The sequence below is a fragment of the Geotrypetes seraphini genome, chromosome 1 (assembly GCF_902459505.1).
Source record: "Geotrypetes seraphini chromosome 1, aGeoSer1.1, whole genome shotgun sequence".
NCBI lineage: Eukaryota > Metazoa > Chordata > Amphibia > Gymnophiona > Dermophiidae > Geotrypetes > Geotrypetes seraphini.
Window position 1 is genome coordinate 201,744,264 of NC_047084.1, and position 20,074 is coordinate 201,764,337.

Here is a 20,074-nt window from a genome sequence, read left to right on the forward strand (position 1 = left end):
TACTATATCAATGGGCAAGATTGAAATTAACACATTTACAGAATTTGAAGAGCATTTCAGCCAACTGTTTGAGGGCCACAATGGAGGACTTCAGGGGTCACACATTGTGAGACTGTCTACTTATACCTTCAGAGGCCTAACTAAATGAAAACTTGTTTTGAAGTAATTCCTCCTCTCCCCTATCAATAGTGATAACCACTAATTCTTCAAAATTTAGTTGGGTTTTTAAAAAAAAAAAAATTTATTTAGAAATTGTTGAACACAAGACAAAATCACAACATTCAGACAGAAACATAGCCCAAGTAGAAAACAAGTGATAAGAAAGTCCATCGCGTTCTTCACACAGACCAGAAAATAAAAACAGACAGCAACTACCCCCAACCAGTCAAAATTTAGTTTAAACCTGGCAAATTTGCCATATTCTCGCAACTCTTGCGTAATAACCAGGAGAGTTAATCCTGGGTGACCTACAAATAGTAAAATATCATCAAAGAGTGCCACTTTATGACACTGATTGTCCACTATAAATCTTCTAATGCAGTGGTCTCAAACTCGCAGCCTGGGGGCCACATGCGGCCCGCTAGGTACTATTATGAGGCCATCGGTATGTTTATCATAATCACAAAAATAAAATAAAGTTTCTTGATCATATGTCTCTTTAGCTATAAATTACAATATTATTATTAAGACAGCCAAAAGGAAAGATTTATATAAACCTCATGCAAAATTGTCATTTCTTAAATAAGACATTAACTATTTTTTTCTGAGGCCCTCCAAGTACCTACAAATCCAAAATGTGGCCCTGCAAAGGGTTTGAGTTTGAGACCACTGTTCTAATGTATGGATTTGGTCAGATCTTCTGTGCCATTGGCTCTATGGAGAGTGCAAAGAGCAATAATGCGTGACCCTCCTTTGTGCCTCTTGCAATGGAAAAGGAAGTGATCTAGTCTCTTTTAACCCAAATGCATGTTGTGGGCCTCCGAAAGAACCTCTGAATCCAGGTATAGAAATTTTCCTTCAACCCCACTTTGCGCATTACCTCCCAGAGAAAATTCCAGTGGAAAGGAATGGAAAACAAAGATGAAAATGTTATAATGCCCTTGTACCACTCTATGGTATGGCCACACCTTGAATACTGTGGGCAGTTCTGGTCACCATATCTCAAAAAAAGATATAGCGGAATTTGAAAAGGTACAGTGGAGGGTGACAAAAATGATAAAAGGGATGGGTTGACTTCCCTATGAGGAAAGCTAGGGCTCTTCAGCTTGGAGAAGAGACGGCTCATGGGTGATATGATAGAGGTCTATAAAATGATGAGTGAAGTGGAAAGGGTAGATGAGAATCGCTTGTTCACTCTTTCCAAAAATACTAGGACTAGGGGACATGCGATGAAGCTACTGTAGATTTAAAACAAACTAAGAAAATATTTCTTCACATGCCAGAGATTGTGAAGAAATCAGTTAGCTTAGCGGGTTTTAAAAAGGTTTGGGTAATTTCCTAAAAGACGTCCATAGGCCATTATTGAGATGATCTGGGGAAATCCAGTGCTTATTTTATTTATTTAAATATTTATAATCTGCTTAAGACCTAAGCGGCTCACAATAAAAACATACATAAAATGAATGGACAGATACAAATTTCAGACAAGGCAAAACTATCAGGTTAAAAGCCAAAACATTATCCCTTACAATTTAACTCTTCAAAACTGGTTTCAAAAATTCACAACCCAGGAATTTCTGATATTCCTAGGAAACAGCATAAAATCTGTTTTACTATTTGGGATCTGGCTAGGTACTTGGGACCTGGGCTGGCCACTGTTGGAAACAGGATACTGGGCTTGATGAACCTTCAGTCTGTCCAGTATGGCAATTTTTATGTTCTTAATATCAAGCTCACTCATCACCCTATGTATTATTCAGGGTGTGCCTATTATATTCTGCTACCTGTCGCTTAGGTATAAAGCCAGACTAATCAATATGAATTAACTTTGGTAACTTCTGGGCCAAACATTCGGCCAATATTTTTGCCAAAATTTAACATCTAACAGCAAAATAAGTCAATTTAACATTTAACAGTGAAATAGGTTGATAAGACCTACACATTTTAGGGTCTTTCACCGGTTTCAGAAGAAAAGAAATATCTGCCTCACAAATAATGGGTAAAACAGGATTTCCTGTTATCAAACCATTTCCCATAGTAATTCCCACGCACTTCCTCAATAAAAAAGTTTATAAGACGTGGTTGAGAAACCATCTAATCCTGAGACTTTATTACTCTTCAAATTTTTTAACATAACATAAAATTTTATTTGAATACCGCTATACACCATGAAGTTTGATGCAGTTAACAAGTATTAATTAGACTATACATAAGTGGAGAGGGTACATGTACAAACAACTTAGGAGCAGGATTCACTAAAGTCAGCAATTGTCGCTAAACCTGTTTTTACAGGTTTATGAATGATCAATGCTAACTGACCCAATTCACAAAAGGCCCATTGCGTGTTTTTCCCCTCAATCGCCCAATCAGGCCTCAATCAGGGACTTCCTTAGGCTCCTTCCTAAGAAGTCCTTGATTGGCTCAGCATCAGGTACAATCAAGGAGAGTTAATACAAAGAAATCCAAGTAAGTATACAGTTGAAGTTGTAGATAGGGATTCTTGAATAACAGCCCCTTGAATCTCTGTGATAGTTACAGGTGCATCCAGTTGGTCTCAATCTCATTGACTTATTACCATACTCAAAGAACCGTTACTTAAGGTGCCTGAGTCACATTGAGCCTCTGCCTAATCTGCACATTACCAACAAGAATATTTTGCAAAATTTACTTTGTGTAGTTGCACAACTTTATAGGCAGGTTTATAACAAAAACAACATATGAGTCGATAGTGGCAAAATCACAGAAAAAAAGAAAGTGCAAAGGCCTCCAAGGACAAGATGGTGTATCAACTGACATTACCAGCTTAATCAATTGCAGATATTAAAGAATCAGTGGTGAAAGCACTGCAGCTAAGATTTAACATGTGGAATAAACCATAGAATTAAGGGACTTGTAGCAGATACAACCCGAAGGACAGATGAACTGGAAGTCTGAATTACAAGGGTATGTGAGATTCAGGTGTTTTACCTAAGACTGCAGTTATGCCACTGAGTAGCAGAGGGCATCATTAAAATCAGGGAAAACTACATGTTCCAGAATGCCCTAACCTTTGCAACTCAGTGCTGAGATCCCTTAAGGAAGGAATACAGACCTGCTGGGTCAGAAGGATGGGACAAAGGCAGGAAGGAGTTCTTCTGCCCTAAACTGGAATCATTAGGAGAGGTCCCAGGGGAAGTGGTCCCACAGCAAGAGACTTCCGAGAGAAGTAGCCCAGGATACTCCTTGCATTCTGCTTGGCTGAGGTAAGACAAATTTCTTGTGCTAATTACATGTGAGCCTTGTTCTAAGGCAAATAATGGGATCTGCTGATGAGGAAGAGGGACTGAGAGAGGCAATAGTGCATGAGAGGGAGAGAGAAGTGTGAAGGTTAAAGGTTAACCAGCTGAAAGTAAGGCCCACAGGGAAAGTAAGGTAGGGTGGGAGAGGAGGGCAGGGTAAAGAGACAGGGGTGGCAGGAGAAAATAGAATAGGTGATAAGGGGGTGGGAGGTGAAAGTGTTCATCTGAGGGTGACAATTTTTAATTGCTAGGCATCAGTGAGGGAGTCCAAGGGAAGAGTTAGGTGTTCATAATCAGGTAAAATTGATGTGGGCGAAGCAACCAAGTTGAGGACTTGGAAAAGAGCACAGAGTGGTTGCAAAAGCATGAGATTAAATTTTCAAATTACTAATGTTTGGTGAGGAGAACCGACTTTTGATACTTTCTGCAGTAAGCATGAAAATAGATATGGTTAGCTAAGCAAAGAAGAGTGAAAAAGTTTAATAACTAAAGAAAACCAAAGAGCAGATAGGAGTGGCAGGTATCAGAAGTAGAGAGATAAGAATGGTATAACGATCATAACTTAACTGAAGAATATGCTGTGCAAGAGAAAGTGAAAGGAGGGTGATTGAGGAACTATGAATTAGATAGCTTTGGAGAGTTTGGTGATGGAGGTGCCATTAAGGGCGCAAAAAAGGAAACAAGGTGGGGATACATGCAATGTGGTGGAAGAGAGACTAGGAGAAAAGTGATAAGAAGATGATCAGACCAGGATAGAGGAAAAGGGAGAAAGGAAAAACGGTGAGCTGGGACAAAGTGAATAGCAGGCCTAGAGTGTTTCCAGTGGTATGAGATGGACAGGAGACGTGTTGCCTGAGGCCTGCACTGGACATGAAGGAAAGATAGGAAGAGGAGTTGTCGGACTAGTGTGGGTTAAAATCACCATGGAGCTCCAGAGGATTTTAAGATATCATACTAAAGGCATGCAGTTCTTCCATAGGGAAAGAGGTGGAAGGAGGGTGATAGATTAATTACAAAAGAGAAGATGAGAGGAGAATGGCTTAAAAGAACATGTCGTTGCCTGAACTAACAATAAAAGCAGGCAATGCCACCACTTCCTCAAAACACCATAAGGATAAGCATTCCAAAAGAAAGGCCATGTCTAGCGAGTGAAAAGAGATAAAGTCAGTAACTACGAAAGAATGTTAAGTAAACTAACTTTCAAGGACTGGAAGGAGGTAGTTGAGACAGGGTGGATTGTATGGGGAGTCAAGTCAGTTTACTTCCAGTATTATGAAATATATAGGAAGCAAACTAAAAATTTTGAAATGGAACGCTTTTCTGCCCTAATGAGAAAGCTTAAGGTCTAAGAAATGCAGAAAACTCACAAGTTCTAGAAAGCATGAATGATAATATAATTTAGGGTCTATGCATGTATGTATGGCTGTTATTGGACAAAGGTATACAACACTATTTTTTTCTTTGCACACCTGAAGATATATTTTTGCTGCAAAGATAGGCAGAACATAAATATATACACACACAAAATAAATAATTATTAAAATAGTCAAAGTTGAAAAAATACCTCTGATACAAGCAGCTTAAGGGGTAAGTCTTCAAGTTTCACAAAGTCCTCTTCATCAGATTTTTGACTTATGTTTCCAGATCCAGTTTCCTATTTATAAAGTATATTAAAAAAATGAATAAATTTCAATTGAAAAAAAAAATCACTATTTTTGTTGGGAAGAGAAAGTTTACATTTGAGGCACCAAAAGCACAGTTACTTACCGTAACAGGTGTTATCTAGGGACAGCAGGCAAATTTTCTCACACATGGGTGACATCACCGCCGGAGCCCCAGTACGGACACTTTAAAGGTGTATCGCCACTTTAAGTCTTTAGAAAGTTCACAATAGTCCGCACTGTGCATGCACGAGTGCCTTCCTGCGCGCGGTCCCTCAGTTCAGATAAGCCAGCTAAGAAGCCAACCAGGGGAGGTGGATGGGTTGTGAGAATATCTGTTTGCTGTCCCTGGATATTACCTGTAACGGTAAGTAACTGTGCTTTATCCCAGGACAAGCAGGCAGCATATTCTCACACATGGGTGATCTCCAAGCTAACTAGAATGGGATGGAGGGAGAGTTGGCCTTTAAGAAAATAAATGTTGCAATACTAACTGGCCGAAATATCCATCTGTCTGGAAAAAGTTTCCAGGCAGTAATGTTAGGTGAAGTTATGAACCAATGACCAGGTAGCAGCTTTGCAGATTTCCTCAATAGGAGAAGATCTAAGGAAAGCTACAGAAGCTGCCTTAGCTTTGAACTTGTGAGCTGTGACACGACTCTCCAGTTGCAGACCAGTCTGAGCATAACAGAACGAGATACAGGCCACCAACCAGTTGGAAATCATTCTCTTGGAAACAGGATGCTCCAATTTGTTAGGATCAAAAAAGATTAACAGTTGGGGAGAAGTTCTATGTGGTTTTGTCCAGTCAATATAGTAGGCCAAAGCACGATTACAGTCCGGAGTGTGAAGTGCTGTTTCTCCTGCATGAAAATGGGGCTTAGGAAAGAAAACTGGAAGTACAATCAATTGATTGAGATGAAAATCAGTAACAATCTATACATGTCATCACTAGGCCATAAACTTTTGACTCTGAACCTCAAATTCTACATATATGCGGATGACATCATAATCATTATCCCCATCTCCACCCTTTCAACCAAAACCAGACTCTTAATCTCATCAGTCATAGTCACCAGTCATAACACGCTGGACAAAAAACTTCAAGCTTAAACTAAACTCAGAAAAAATCAAATTCTTTATAGCCTCCCAACAAGCAAAACCATTGAATCCTCAATCAACCTAAACGGAACAACTTTCCCCATCAATCTTACAATAAAAATCCTAGGATTCACCCTTGACCAACATCTGTCACTGGATGCCCATACCAACATATTAACCAAGAAATGCTTTAATACACAATGGAAACTACACATACTAAAAATCCTTTCTTCAATTTCACATCATTTAGATTACTAGTACAATCTCTCATCCTAGGATCTCTAGATTACTGCAATATCATCCCAAGCAGGCAAATGGAATAAATGTTTAACCAATTTTATCTCAAATGCTCTTTCTTACCAAACTTTTAGGAAGTCAATCAAAATTTATCTCTTTGACAAATTTCTCTGACTCCATTTCTACGATGATGTTCTTCTAAAACACTTCCAGGAAAAATTGATTAATCTTACCATGTTAATGCAATTTTGAAAGTTTTTTGTAGTATCGCTGTCTGTATACAGTCTCTTCCTCTGTAAACTGCTCTGAACTGTTTGTGGTATTGCAGTAAATAAAAATAAAGTTATTATTATTATTATCTACCTAGACTCCCACAAAAAAAAAAACATCAAGAAACTGAGGATAATTCAAAACACGGCGGTACGACTGATCTTTGGCCTGAAAAAATCCGATCATATCACCCCTTACTTCAAGAAACTTCACTGGTTACCGATCAAGGCCTTAATTATCTTCAAACTCGGCTGCATATGCTACAAAACATTATTCGGCACAGTCCCCACCTACCTCATGAGTCACTTGATCTTACAGGATAAGCCCTGCCTATCCCGCAACACTTTACTATTCACATTCCCGAATCCAAGGAGAAGCCACTATAAGAAATTCCTCAAAAGGACACTATCCTTTCAAGCAGGAATCTGGAACAACACCCTAAGTGGCCTTCTCCTAAACGCCCTGTCCTACCACTCATTCAGAAAAGCACTAAAAACCCACTTATTCAACAAATTTACTTGATAGTATAAACCCTGGTCTTCTCTCCTCCTGCATGCACCCCCCACCCCCAGCACATATGCTCTCTCTCTAAAGTTGTGCTACTCTAAGTTTGTACTGGTCTAACGTTGTGCTGTTAGGCGGTAACCTCTAACTGTATGATCTCTCTCTAACTTAACGCGGCTATCGCTATGCCATAATCTCTGTATTTTCTCACTCCAAAATAATGCTGTAATCGCTATGCACGCCATTCCTCATTGTAATCTCAATGTACTCCTCTATTATTGTACACTGTCTTGAACTGAAACTATGACGGGATATAAATAAAGCTAAATACATAACTAAAATTAGAAACTTTGGATGGGTGCGCAGAACCACTTTGTCATGGTGAAAAACTGTGAAAGGAGGATCTGTCACTAATGCCTGTAACTCACTGTCTCTCCGAGAGATAAGAAAAACAACTTTCCAGGTAAGAAACTTGAGATGAGCTGTAGCCATTGGTTTAAATGGTGGCTTCATTAAGCTGGAAAGAACCACATTAAGGTCCCAGACTACTGGAGGAGGTTTGAGAGGTGGTTTCACATTGAAAAGTCCCTTCATGAATATGGAGACCAAAGGATGAGCCGTGAGAGGTTTACCTTCGACTGGAAGATGGAAAGCAGTAATAGCACTGAGATGGACTCTAGTAGATACTGATTTGAGTCCAGAGTCCGAGAGATGAAGCAAATAATCCAACAAAAGATTAACTGACAAGGAAGTAGGATCATGATGATGCAGAAGACACCAGGAAGAAAACCGAGGCCACTTTTGTTGATAACACTGTTGAGTGGCTGGTTTCCTGGAGGCATCGATAATACTGCGGACAGGCTGAGAGAGATGTAATTCAGCTAAGTGCAGACTGAAAGATACCAAGCTGTCAGGTGTAATGATTGTAGGTTGGGATGAAGAAGAGCTCCTTGATTTTGTGTAAGCAGAGAAGGAAAAAATTGGAAGAGGTATGGTCTCCCTGGTGCTGAGTTGAAGTAGAAGGGAGAACCAATGCAAAAGACTGCGGGCTGTTGCCCAAAGCCAGATCTTTTGAACCTCCTGACAAAGTGGAAGAGAGCCCCTACCTCCTTGCTTGTTTATGTAGTACATTGCTACTTGATTGTCCATGCAAAGGACTTGATCGCTCAGATGATGTTGGAAAGCTTTCAGTGCATAGTACATCGCTCTGAGTTCAAGCAAATTGATGTGAAATTTGTGCTCTGTGGCAGTCCAAGTGCCCTGTGTTTGAAGACCTTTCATGTGCGCCCCACATGCATATGGGGAAGCTTACATTGTGAGCACCTGATGATGAAGAGGTAAGTGGAAAAGAAGACCTCTGGATTGATTGGAGGAGGTCATCCACCAGTGGAGCGACTGTTGAAGAGATGAGGTTACAGAGATATGCTGTGAGAGCAATCTGTCCCCTGAGACCACTGAAAAGTGAGGGCCCACTGAGGAGTGTGAAGATGCAGCCTGGCAAGTGGCGTCACATGAACTGTGGAGGCCATGTGGCCTAGTAGAACCATCATGCGCCTTGCAGAGTTTGTTTGGAGATGAAACATTTGCTGGCAGAGATGGATCAGAGCAGTTAGGTGATCTGGAGGAAGAAACGCCCTCATGAGTGTAGTATCGAGAATAGCCACGATGAACTGGAGACGTTGAGTCAGGTGCAGGGATGACTTGGGGAAATTGATCTCGAAACCCAAGATTTGAAGGAAAGAGATGGTATGAGTTGTTACGAGAGCCACGAGATGATGAAGATTTGATCAACCAGTTGTCCAGATAAGGGAAAACCTGAAGACCATGGGATCATATGGTCTCCACTACCACAATCAAGCACTTCATGAAGACCCTGGGAGAAGATGCCAGGCCGAACGGAAGTACTTTGTACTGATAATGGCGCTGATTCACTTGAAAGCAGAGATATTGGATTGGTATATGAGTATAGGCTTCTTTAAGATCCAGAGAGCATAGCTATTCGTTTTGAGCCAATAGGGGCTAGAGAAGGGCTAGAGAGAGCATTCGGAATTTTTCCTTGATGAGATATTTGTTGAAATCTCTGAGATCCAGAATGGGTTGCAGTCCTCCCGTCTTCTTTGGAACTAAGAAATAGCAGGAGTAGAATCCCTGGTTGAGTTGAGAGAGGAACATCCTCAATGGCATTAAGAAGAAGAAGGGATTGAACCTCCTGGAGAAGACGAGAGGACTGTGATGGTTTGAAGCAGACTCTCTTGGAGGATGATCTGGAGGAAGGGTGTAGGACATAACCCTGATGAATGATGTTTAACACCCAGAGATTGGAGGTGATGAACTCCCAACGATTGATGTAATACTGAAGGCACCCCCCTATCGGCTGAGGGAGAGAACATAGGATGGAAACTGTGGCTATGCTCAGAAGGAACACGTCAAAAGGCTGTGTATGTTTTTGTGGAGCAGCCGGTTATTTGGGTTGTTGCTTTTGCCTTTTAGGTAGAGGAGGAGCAGGAGCAGCAGCCTTAGCAGCAAACTTTCATTGGTAAGAAGAGGCAGGCTTGAATGGTTGAGGGGCCTGAGGCTTCTTTATAGGTTTCACCAATGTGTCCCATCTGGTCTCATGGGCCGAAAGTTTTTGTGTGGCAGTGTCGGTAGCGTCACCAAAAAGTTTGTCACCTAGACATGGAGCATTGGCCAGACGATCCCAGTGGTTAACATCTAGGTCGGAGACACGCAACCACACAAAACATTGCATAGCCATTGACATGGCTGCTGCCTGAGAAGTGAGCTCAAACATGTCATAAATGGCCCTCTTTTTTTTTTTTTTTATTTTTTTTTGTGTTTTGTAAATCTTTATTCATTTTCATATGTTACATCAAGTGAATGACATAAATTTAATAATAATTTTAAATATACATACTTGATAAGCTCATATATTAATATTTAAGTTAACATTTCATTTAGAAAAATTAATATAATTTTCATATTAATATTTCAGAAATCTAAATTTATATACTTCTTAGTTAATAAAATATTATCCCCTCCCCTCCCCCCCCTTCTAATCAAATATACATGAATAAATTTTTAAATGCAAATTCTTTCCATATTTCATATTATACATTCAAGTATTAATATATTGTATATTATTCAGAAATATGTTCCCCCCCTTTCCCTTCTAATCAAATTCTAAACATGGGAAAATTATTATTCTTTACAAAATTCTGTTAATGGTCTCCAGATTTTTTGAAATTTATTAATATAACCTTTTTGTGTTGCTATAGTGAGCTCCATTTTGTATATATGGCAAACAGAATTCCACCAGAAGGTGTAATTCAACCTATCATGTCTTTTCCAATTGAAAGTGATTTGTTGTATTGCTATTCCAGTTAAAATAAATAAAAGTTTGTTATTACTTGATGAAATTTGACTTCTTACTCTCATTGTTGTTCCAAATAATACAGTATCATATGTCAAGGCTACCGGATTTTCTAACATTCTATTTATTTGGGGCCAAATTGATTTCCAGAATGTTAAGATGAATGGACAAAAGAATAAAAGATGGTCTAATGTCCCAATTTCAATATGACAGTGCCAGCATCTATTAGATTTAGAGCTATCAATTCTATGTAAACGTGTAGGGGTCCATAAAGCTCTATGCAAAAGAAAAAACCAAGTTTGTTTCATAGATGCTGACACCGTACATTATAACCTCCAAGACCAAAGTTGTGGCCATTGAGATGCATTAATTTGATGTTTTATCTCAATGCTCCAAATGTCTTTAAGACCATTTTTTGGTTTTTTATTTATATATCCAGATATTAATTTATACCACTGTGCAGCTTCATGACCTGTTGAATTTATCTGGAAACATAAGAATTCCAAACTATGATAATTAGTAAGATTTTTCCATTCAGGGAACCCTACCTGAATGGATTGCTTCAATTGCAACCATCTAAAATATTGTGTTTTATTAAGATCAAATTTATGTTGCAATTGTGAAAACTCCAGCAACTTACCATTTTTTATTATATCATCTAAAATACGAATACCTGCTAACATCCAATCTTTCCAGATTATTTTGAAGCCGCCGATTTTGATCTTGGGGTTAAGCCAAATTGTTTAAGTTGTTGATTTGCTGATTGGAATAGGAGTTAGATTACTTACATATCTTAAAGTCTTCCATGTATCCATAAAAATTTTATGTTCTTTGTATAGCCTTGGCATTATGATACTAACAACATTACTAAGACGTAAAGGAAACATGAGTCTCCATTCTAGCCAAAACCAGTCTGGAATATTGTCAGTGGGCTCTGGGAGGATCCAATACATGCCTTGACGTAAAATATAGGCTTGATGATACCTATAGAAATTGGGAAAATTTACCCCTCCCTCCGCAATTGGTCTTTGTAATGTCACTAAAGCAATTCTAGGATTTTTCTCAAGCCAAATAAATTTTGTCAATACCTTATTTAACTTTGTATAAAAAGAATCTTGAAAGAAAACTGGTATCATTCCCATTTGGTAACAAACTACAGGTAAGATCATCATTTTAATCGTTTGTACTCTTCCCCACCAAGATAAATGCAAAGGATTCCATTGCTTACACATCTCTGTCACTTTTTGTAATAAACATTTTTCATTAATTTTTATTGTGTCATCTAAATTTTTTGAAATCCAAATTCCAAGATATTTAATAGCTTCCTCCTTCCAGACAAAAGAGAATGTATCAAATAAACCTTTTGTACAATGTACATTTAATGGGAGTATTTCTGATTTATTCCAATTTATCTTATATCCTGAAAATTTTCTGAATTTTTCAATCAGCTCAAGCAAGTGTGGGATGGTAGATTCCGGATTCCTCAAATATAATAATAAATCATCAGCATAAGCTGATATTTTGTATTCTCTATCTGAATGAGGTATACCTTGTATTTCCTTTACTTGTTGGATTGCTAATATTAAGGGTTCTAAAACTATATCAAACAGTAAAGGAGACAAGGGACATCCTTGTCTAACTCCCCTCTGTAGATTAAATTTTTCTGAAAATGTATTATTAATATATAATCTAGCAAAAGGGGAGCTATATAATGTCTGTATCATTTGTATGAATCCAGGACCTATGCCAAACCATTCCATAGCCTGATACATAAATGACCATTCTACTCTATCAAAAGCCTTTTCTGCATCCAAAGATATCATAAAAGTAGGCTCATTCATTTTCTTTGTTAAGTATAACATATGGAATGCTAATCTTGTATTATGAGATGAATGTCTGTGAGCAACGAATCCTGTTTGAGACATGTCTATAATATGGGGAAGAGCACTAGCCAATCTTAACGCAAGTATTTTTGCTAATATTTTCCCATCAACATTTATTAAAGATATTGGCCTATAGTTTGAAACCAGAGTGGAATCTCTATTTGGCTTAGGTAATACAATAGTTAAAGATTCAGCTATAGTGCCATTTGTACAACCTTTATTAAGTTGATATTGAAAAAGATTTAATAAATAGGGTAATATAAAATTTTGAAATGTTTTATAAAATTCCACTGTATATCCATCACCACCTGGAGCGGATCCAGCTCTAAGGGATTTCAAAGCTGTTCCTAATTCTTTTAAAGATATTGGTTTTTCCAAACTTCGTTTTATATGTTCAGGAACTTTTGGACCCTCTAACATTTTCAGAAATTCTAAACCATCTTTTTCTTTATTTAAGTAAGTCTCGGAAGAATAAAGAGATTTATAAAATTTTAGAAATTGTTTTAAGATAGGCTCAATTTGTGTTAATGTGTCACCTTTTTCATCTTTTATAGCAATTATTTTTGATTTCTTTTTTTTCGCTTTAAGATAATTTGCCAATATTCTTCCCGACTTATTTGAGTTTCCATAATACACCGCCTGCTGAGAAAATAAATCTTTCCTTATCATCTTTGATGAGATTTCATTGTATTTTACTTTAAGTTTTAACAGTTCTTGTTGTATAGAATATTCCCATTTTTCTATTAGTTTTGATTCTAAAATTTTTATTTCTTTTTCTAAATTAGAAAAATCTTTTCTATTTTGTTTATTAAGATAAGCCGAATAAGAAATAATTTGTCCTCTTATTGATGCCTTAAAAGCATCCCATAATATTTCTCTAGAAATCTCATCTTTATCATTTGTTTGAAAATAATCTTTCATCTTTATTTGAAAATTTTCACAAAATATTGGGTCAGCAAGCAGTGAATTATCAAACCTCCATATTGGTCTGTTTGTATTTTTATCTGAAATTTTAATTTCAATCCACACCCCACCATGATCAGATAAAATAATTGGATCAATGGCAGCTTGTGTTACTTGATGTGCTAAATGATTTGATATAAAAATATAATCTATCCTTGAAAAAGAATTATGAACATGAGAACAGAAAGAAAATTCCCGTCCATTAAAATGAAGTATTCGCCAAATATCTGTCAAATCACAAGTTTGTATTATATTATCTAATCCCATGGCCCTCACCATATACTTGCGAAGTTGGAAAACAGCGGAGACAAGATTCTGAAAAGTCCTAGCCTTACGTGTAGTAATGTATTTCTAGAAAGAAGAAAATTGCTTGACCAGATGCTTTAGATAGCAGGAAAAATAAAAATTGAAATCGCCTGCTCGGTTTGCTAACATTGAATTTTGGTAAAGCCATCTACCGAATTTGTCCATTGTCTGGCCCTCTCTGCCAGGAGGAATGGAAGCATAGACACTGGCTCCAGAAGACTTTTTCAAAGTAGATTCCACCACCAGTAACTCATGTGGCAGTTGCGGCTTGTAAAAGCCTTGAAGAGGCACCACCTTGTATAGTGACTCCAGTTTCTTGGGAGCCACTGGTATGGAAAGAGGAGTTTCAAAATTCTTGAAAAAAGTCTCTCTTATGATGGCATGAAGAGGCAACTTCAACATGTCTTTAGGAGGCAGGTCAAAATCTAGCCTCTAAATATTCTTTGCTGTATTTAGAGTCTGCTTCCTAAGAAATGTCCAAATCCTTGTCCATCTGATGGAGAAATTTGTAGAAGGAGAGTTTCTCAGAAGGAGAACAGGTTCGAGTTGGAGAGCGGCGAGGTGAACCTGAAGCAGAAGAGTCCTCCTCAGTGGTGGATGGTGGCTCCGGGTCAGAATCTCCCAATTAATTAGAATCTCTGATAAGAGGAAGATTTATGTTGGAACGGTGCCGGCGGATTGGTGTCAAGGTTTCAGTATGTTTAGATTTATGTGAGACCTTACCCGACTATGCCAGAGTGACCTCTCGAGAAGTATGAGTCGAGGAGGAATGTTGTCGTGATGGTGGAATGCTCGATTCCCTTGTCGAGGACATCCGCACCAGGGGAACAGGTGTAGTCGGCACTGTGAGCTGCTCAGACTGGACCCACACTGGGAGAGTCAGTGTTGACAGTGGCACAAGCTGGGTCAGCACCAACAGTTGAAAATGCTCCCCTAATTCCTCTCTAAGCAAGTTGTCTATTTTTTGCTTGAGGAAGAGCACTGGTACCGTTGTTTTTTTTGCCGGTACTACTGGTGCGGCAACATGGTCTGGAGTTGAGGAGGCAGATGAAGAGGTACTCACCTGGATCAGAGCCTTGTGCTTACAGAACTTTCCCGAGGTCAGCATGACTTGGCTCAATGCAGCTTTGACCTGCAACCCGGAGGGGAAAGTGGAAGGCTTGTTAGCCGGCTTACTCAAAGGCATGGTATACTGTGACACTGGAGTCAGCTTTGGTGGATCTGCCGACGTCTAAGATCTCAGTGCCATTTTGGTCGGCATGGACAGTGTTGCTGTTGAGGTGGGCTCACCTTCCATGGCGGCACCGAAGAGCTGTTTCTGCTGCAGAAGACGATTTTTCAAAGTCCTCTTCTGTAAGCAAGAGCAGCGTGTGCAAGTCTCGGGATGGTGCTCGGGCCACAAACACTGGAGACACCAGCGGTGAGGGTCAGTGACAGAAATAGCCCACACTTTTTAAAACCCATTGGTGGGCATGACATGGATGGGAAGACTGCCTCTGCTAAATTAAAATCGATGATTGAGGTGGCTAAGAGGCCCTGCTGGGCCGCAAGCCCGCAACAGAAAGAAAAAAAAAAAATTTTTTGATTTTTTTATAAATCGGAAAAAAGAAAGAAACTATGACTAAAAAGTCAACAAAACCGCGAGAGTGGAAAGGCAGCGAAAAATGAGAAAATTTCAACGACCGTTGAAATGCGACTTCTTAGCTCCGTGGAAACTAAGAAACTGAGGGACCGCTCGCCTATGTCAAGCGGGAAGGCACTCGCGCATGCGCAGTGCTGGCTATCGCAACTTTTCTAAAGACGTAAAGTGGCGATACACTTTTAAAGTGCCCGTACCGGGGCTCCATCGGTGATGTCACCCATGTGTGATAATATGCTGCCTGCATGTCCTGGGATAAAGACTAATATAAATATTTTGATTGCCTACTTAATAATCTAAATATGCATGAAACCTAAAAATATACTGTTGTTTTCCTGTTAGTTATGGGTTTTCGAGATATATAAAACTGGTATTTATTGATGCTTTCATAGCACAGTAGTACTACTGGTTGCCTTTTCTGGTTTATTTATTTCAATTTGTTAATTTGTTCTATCAGACAGAAAGCAATTTTCAACAGTTTACAATAATCACAAACATTAAGAGCAAATTACCCCCATGCTTCCCCATATAACCACAATATAAAATTACAATTACTAAAATCTACTACAAACCATGCCTATTCTAACAACCATATAAAATCCATGAAGTCCCCCATCCACCCCACTACCAAAGCCAAATATCAGTCCCTGCTCTTTCCACTATAACTTCTCATTAATCAATTCCTTTCCATTTATACATTTGTGCAATTAAAGCATGCTCAGTGAAGAAAAGGAAAAATAAAGAACAGAAAGATGCAAGAAACTATTAGAGGGAGTAGTATTTTCCTGATGTTTATCCATATAACACATTTTTTCAGCATAAGGGGTGTTTTGGTAAAAGCCTAAAATCAAAATCCTAATTAAGTTTATCATTTGATCTAATCTTGTGGATGAAGTGTCCATAAAATGCATATTTATGTTAAAATGCATATTGTGGATGAAGTGTTCATTTTATGTTAAAATGCATACGATAACTGGTAAAAAAAAAATAAAAATACAAAAACTGGAAAACAAGTTCTTTACATTTAACAGATGCTTCCCATAGACAGCAGGATTGGTAAGGCACATAGGTAGGTGATATAATAGCATTACATCAGGACAGAACAGCTCTTCTATGGCAAGTTCTGAACATGTACAGCCATTCCTGTGATTGATCAATCAAGTTTGTTTTTCAGTTGAGGACTGAAATGGGCACACTCCTGGGTGACTCCAAAACTCAAGACTGCTCAATGTTAGAAAAGGTGTTCACTGTTCAGAAGAAGCCCATTCAAAGTAATGCTTAATATTCAAAACTAGGTTGGTCAGTACATCTTGAACTGCAGGCTCGAGCATCTAGGTTATTTCATGGTACTTCTGGTCTGTTTCATTATCTGCTAGGTGGTGTCATCAAATCTGCAATTCAATGGCCTGAGGCATAATTATTATATTCCCCTTATGCAATTACACTTCCCTATAACTTCCATTGGACTTTGGAAGTGATTGATCAGACACCCTATTCTTTTATAATCTAAATATCCATTTCTCTAACTTTCTAATTCTCTCTTACTGACAGGCAGGCCTAGCTTACAACTTAGATATGGCAGGGAGGACAAGAAGCGCCAAATCTACAATCAAGCCCAGCATTCTAATCGGCATGGGGATCCAGGAGGCGACCACGGACTGCATACGAAAGGAGGAGGACCCAGGACGGTTGACTGAGGGCTCTCTCTCTGTCTCTGTGCAGACCGAGACCATCCCCCAGCACTACACTACAGCTTCTACGCAGACGGAGGAGGTAGACCAGCTGGATAGTGACCTCATGCTGGAACTAAGGAACCTCAGGGAGGAGTTGAAACGTCTGAGATGCATCCGGGAGGATGAGGATTACATCGATGGAGTCGTCCAGGAGCTGTCCCAAATCACCGAGCAGACCCATGACAGGTCCATCCTCGGGACACCCCAATCATCAGCGTTGAGACCAACAATTGGGATACAGGAAATGGCCGGCGACGCTGAGTCATGGCAGCTTGTGACCTCCTCCATGGGCAAGCACAGGAAACCCCCACCCCCCCATCTTTTTCAATCTCCTCATCTTCTTCTTTCTCTTTCTCTCATCGACAGGGCAGCTCTACACCAACCTCTCAACTCACCCTGAGGAACAGATTCCAGATTCTTCATGAAGGACCTACTGATGAGGAACAGGAACGGGCCCAACTCACAGCTCCAACTCCGGGAACAACTGACCAGGCCCAACTCACAGCTCCAACTCCGGGAACAACTGACCAACCCCCTACGAAGAAGCGCAGAGTAATAGTTATTGGGGACTCCATGCTGAGGGGCACCGAGGGACCAATTTGCAGACCGGATATGGATTCGAGGGAGGTCTGCTGTCTGCCTGGAGCCAGAGTACGGGATGTCACCACCTGTCTTGATAGACTACTCAAACCCCAGGACAACTTTCCCATGCTTCTCGTCCATGTGGGGACAAACGACACTGCAAGGAACACCCTGGAGAACATCACCAGAGACTTTAGAGACCTGGGCGAGAGGCTGAAGCAGACCGGAGCGCAGGTGGTCTTCTCCTCTATCCTCCCAGTTAGAGGCAAGGGGAGAGCCAGGGACGAGCGTATCCTGAGGACTAACGAGTGGCTACAGGGATGGTGCCGGGATATGAACTTCGGATTCCTGAACCATGGAGAGGCACTACAGTGACTTCAGGGACCAGATGGACTCTATCTGACCAGTAGAGGTAAGTATGTCTTCGGACACCGACTAGCCCGCCTGCTTCGCAGGGCTTTAAACTAGGTAAGTCAGGGGAGGGTACCCATTCACATACCAGCGCAGTAAGGAACTATCCTGATGAGATGAGTCAAAGCTCTGAGGTAAGTACCCACACTGCAAACAGTTCTCTAGGGGTCACACCAACTCACGTAGAAAAAGAAAAAGTATCAAAGGGATTTAGCAAACATAAAGAGTGGAGGGCTATGTATGTTAATGCACACAGTTTAGGTAATAAACTTCTAGAATTAGAGACTGAAATAAGGAATGCTGACCTTAGACGTGGCGGCGATATCCGAAACTTGGCTAACGGACTCTCATGGGTGGGACATGGCTATACCGGGTTACAACTTACTTCGTCGGGATAGAGAGGGCAAGTTAGGTGGGGGGGTAGCATTATATATTAAAGAGGACATCAAAACCACCAGGATTACAGATGTCAAATACACAGGGGAATCCCTCTGGGTAAACCTGGCAAGAGGCAGAGAAAAGTGCCTGTATCTTGGTGTGGTATACAGACCCCCTAGACAACTGGATGACATGGACACAGACTTAATTGAAGACATTGAGAATATCACTCTAAGGGGAGACACTGTACTACTTGGGGACTTCAATATGCCTGATACAGACTGGAGCACACTTTCAGCGACAACCAGTGCTAGTAGGAGGCTATTAAACTCCATAAAGGGAGCCCGTCTCAAACAAATGGTGATGGAGCCCACTAGGGCCCAGGCGATCCTCGACCTGGTACTCACCAACGGGGAAAGCATCTCAGAGGTCTCAGTAGGAGATACGCTAGCCTCCAGTGACCACAACATAGTATGGTTCAACCTTAGGAAAGGCTTCCCTAGATCTAACACGAAAACAAAGGTACTCCATTTCTGCGGCACGCATGGGAGATTTCGTCCATCGGACGCTGCAGGACCAAGTGGAGACCGATGATGTAGAAGCTAAGTGGTTAACACTGAAATCAACCATACATGAAGCAACTAGCCGCTTCATAAAATCAGTAAATAAACGACAAAGAAACAATAAACCCCAATGGTTCACCGCAGAGATCTCGCACCTTGTTAAGGAGAAGAAAAAAGCATTTCTTTCCTACAAGCGTACGGAAACAAGAGAAGCCATCATGGAAAATAGGACCAGATCTACAGCGGTCAAAACAGCAATTAGGGAGGCCAAACTTCGTGTGGAAGAAACTCTAGCAAAGAACATTAAGAAGGGGGACAAATCCTTCTTCAGGTATATTAGTAATAGGAAAAAGAACACAGACGGGATAGTACGCCTTAGCAAACCGGATGGGAATTACATGGAAGCAGATTCAGATAAAGCTGAACTACTGAACGAATACTTCTGCTCTGTCTTCACTTGCGAGGCACCAGGACACGGTCTTCAGTTAAAGGCTAAGTCAAGTGCGGACGACCCGTTTCAGAATTTTGAGTTCACACCAGGTGAAGTTTACAGCGAACTGTCAAGACTAAAGGTAAATAAAGCCATGGGACCAGACAATCTGCACCCAAGAAGAGTGCTCAAAGAGTTGTGCGATGTCCTGGCGATACCGCTAGCCGCACTCTTCAATCTCTCCCTAAGCACGGGGAGAGTACCCTTGGACTGGAAAACAGCCAACGTCATTCCTCTGCACAAAAAGGGTTGCAGGGCAGAGGCTGCGAATTACAGACCGGTGAGTCTCACATCAATAGTGTGTAAACTCATGGAAACTTTAATTAAACGCAAATTAGACACGATCCTGTCTGAGGGAAATCTACGGGATCCCAATCAACATGGATTCACCGGGGGTAGGTCCTGCCAATCTAATCTCATCAGCTTCTTTGACTGGGTGACAAGGAAGCTAGACTTGGGAGAGTCTATGGACATCGTGTACCTGGATTTCAGTAAAGCATTTGATAGCGTCCCACACCGCAGGCTGTTGAGCAAAATGAAATCGAT

General features: G+C 40.2%; 1 protein-coding gene across 15 annotated transcripts in view; it reads right to left on the reverse strand.

Moving 5' to 3' along the window:
* PCM1 (pericentriolar material 1) overlaps positions 1-20,074 on the reverse strand; it is an 869,560-nt gene that overhangs the window by 30,549 nt on the left and 818,937 nt on the right. For all 15 annotated transcript variants that reach the window (XM_033944006.1, XM_033944000.1, XM_033944047.1 and 12 more), the window contains one exon: positions 5,002-5,091. In XM_033944006.1, the coding sequence (XP_033799897.1) occupies positions 5,002-5,091 (90 nt within the window). The remainder of the gene's footprint in view (positions 1-5,001; positions 5,092-20,074) is intronic.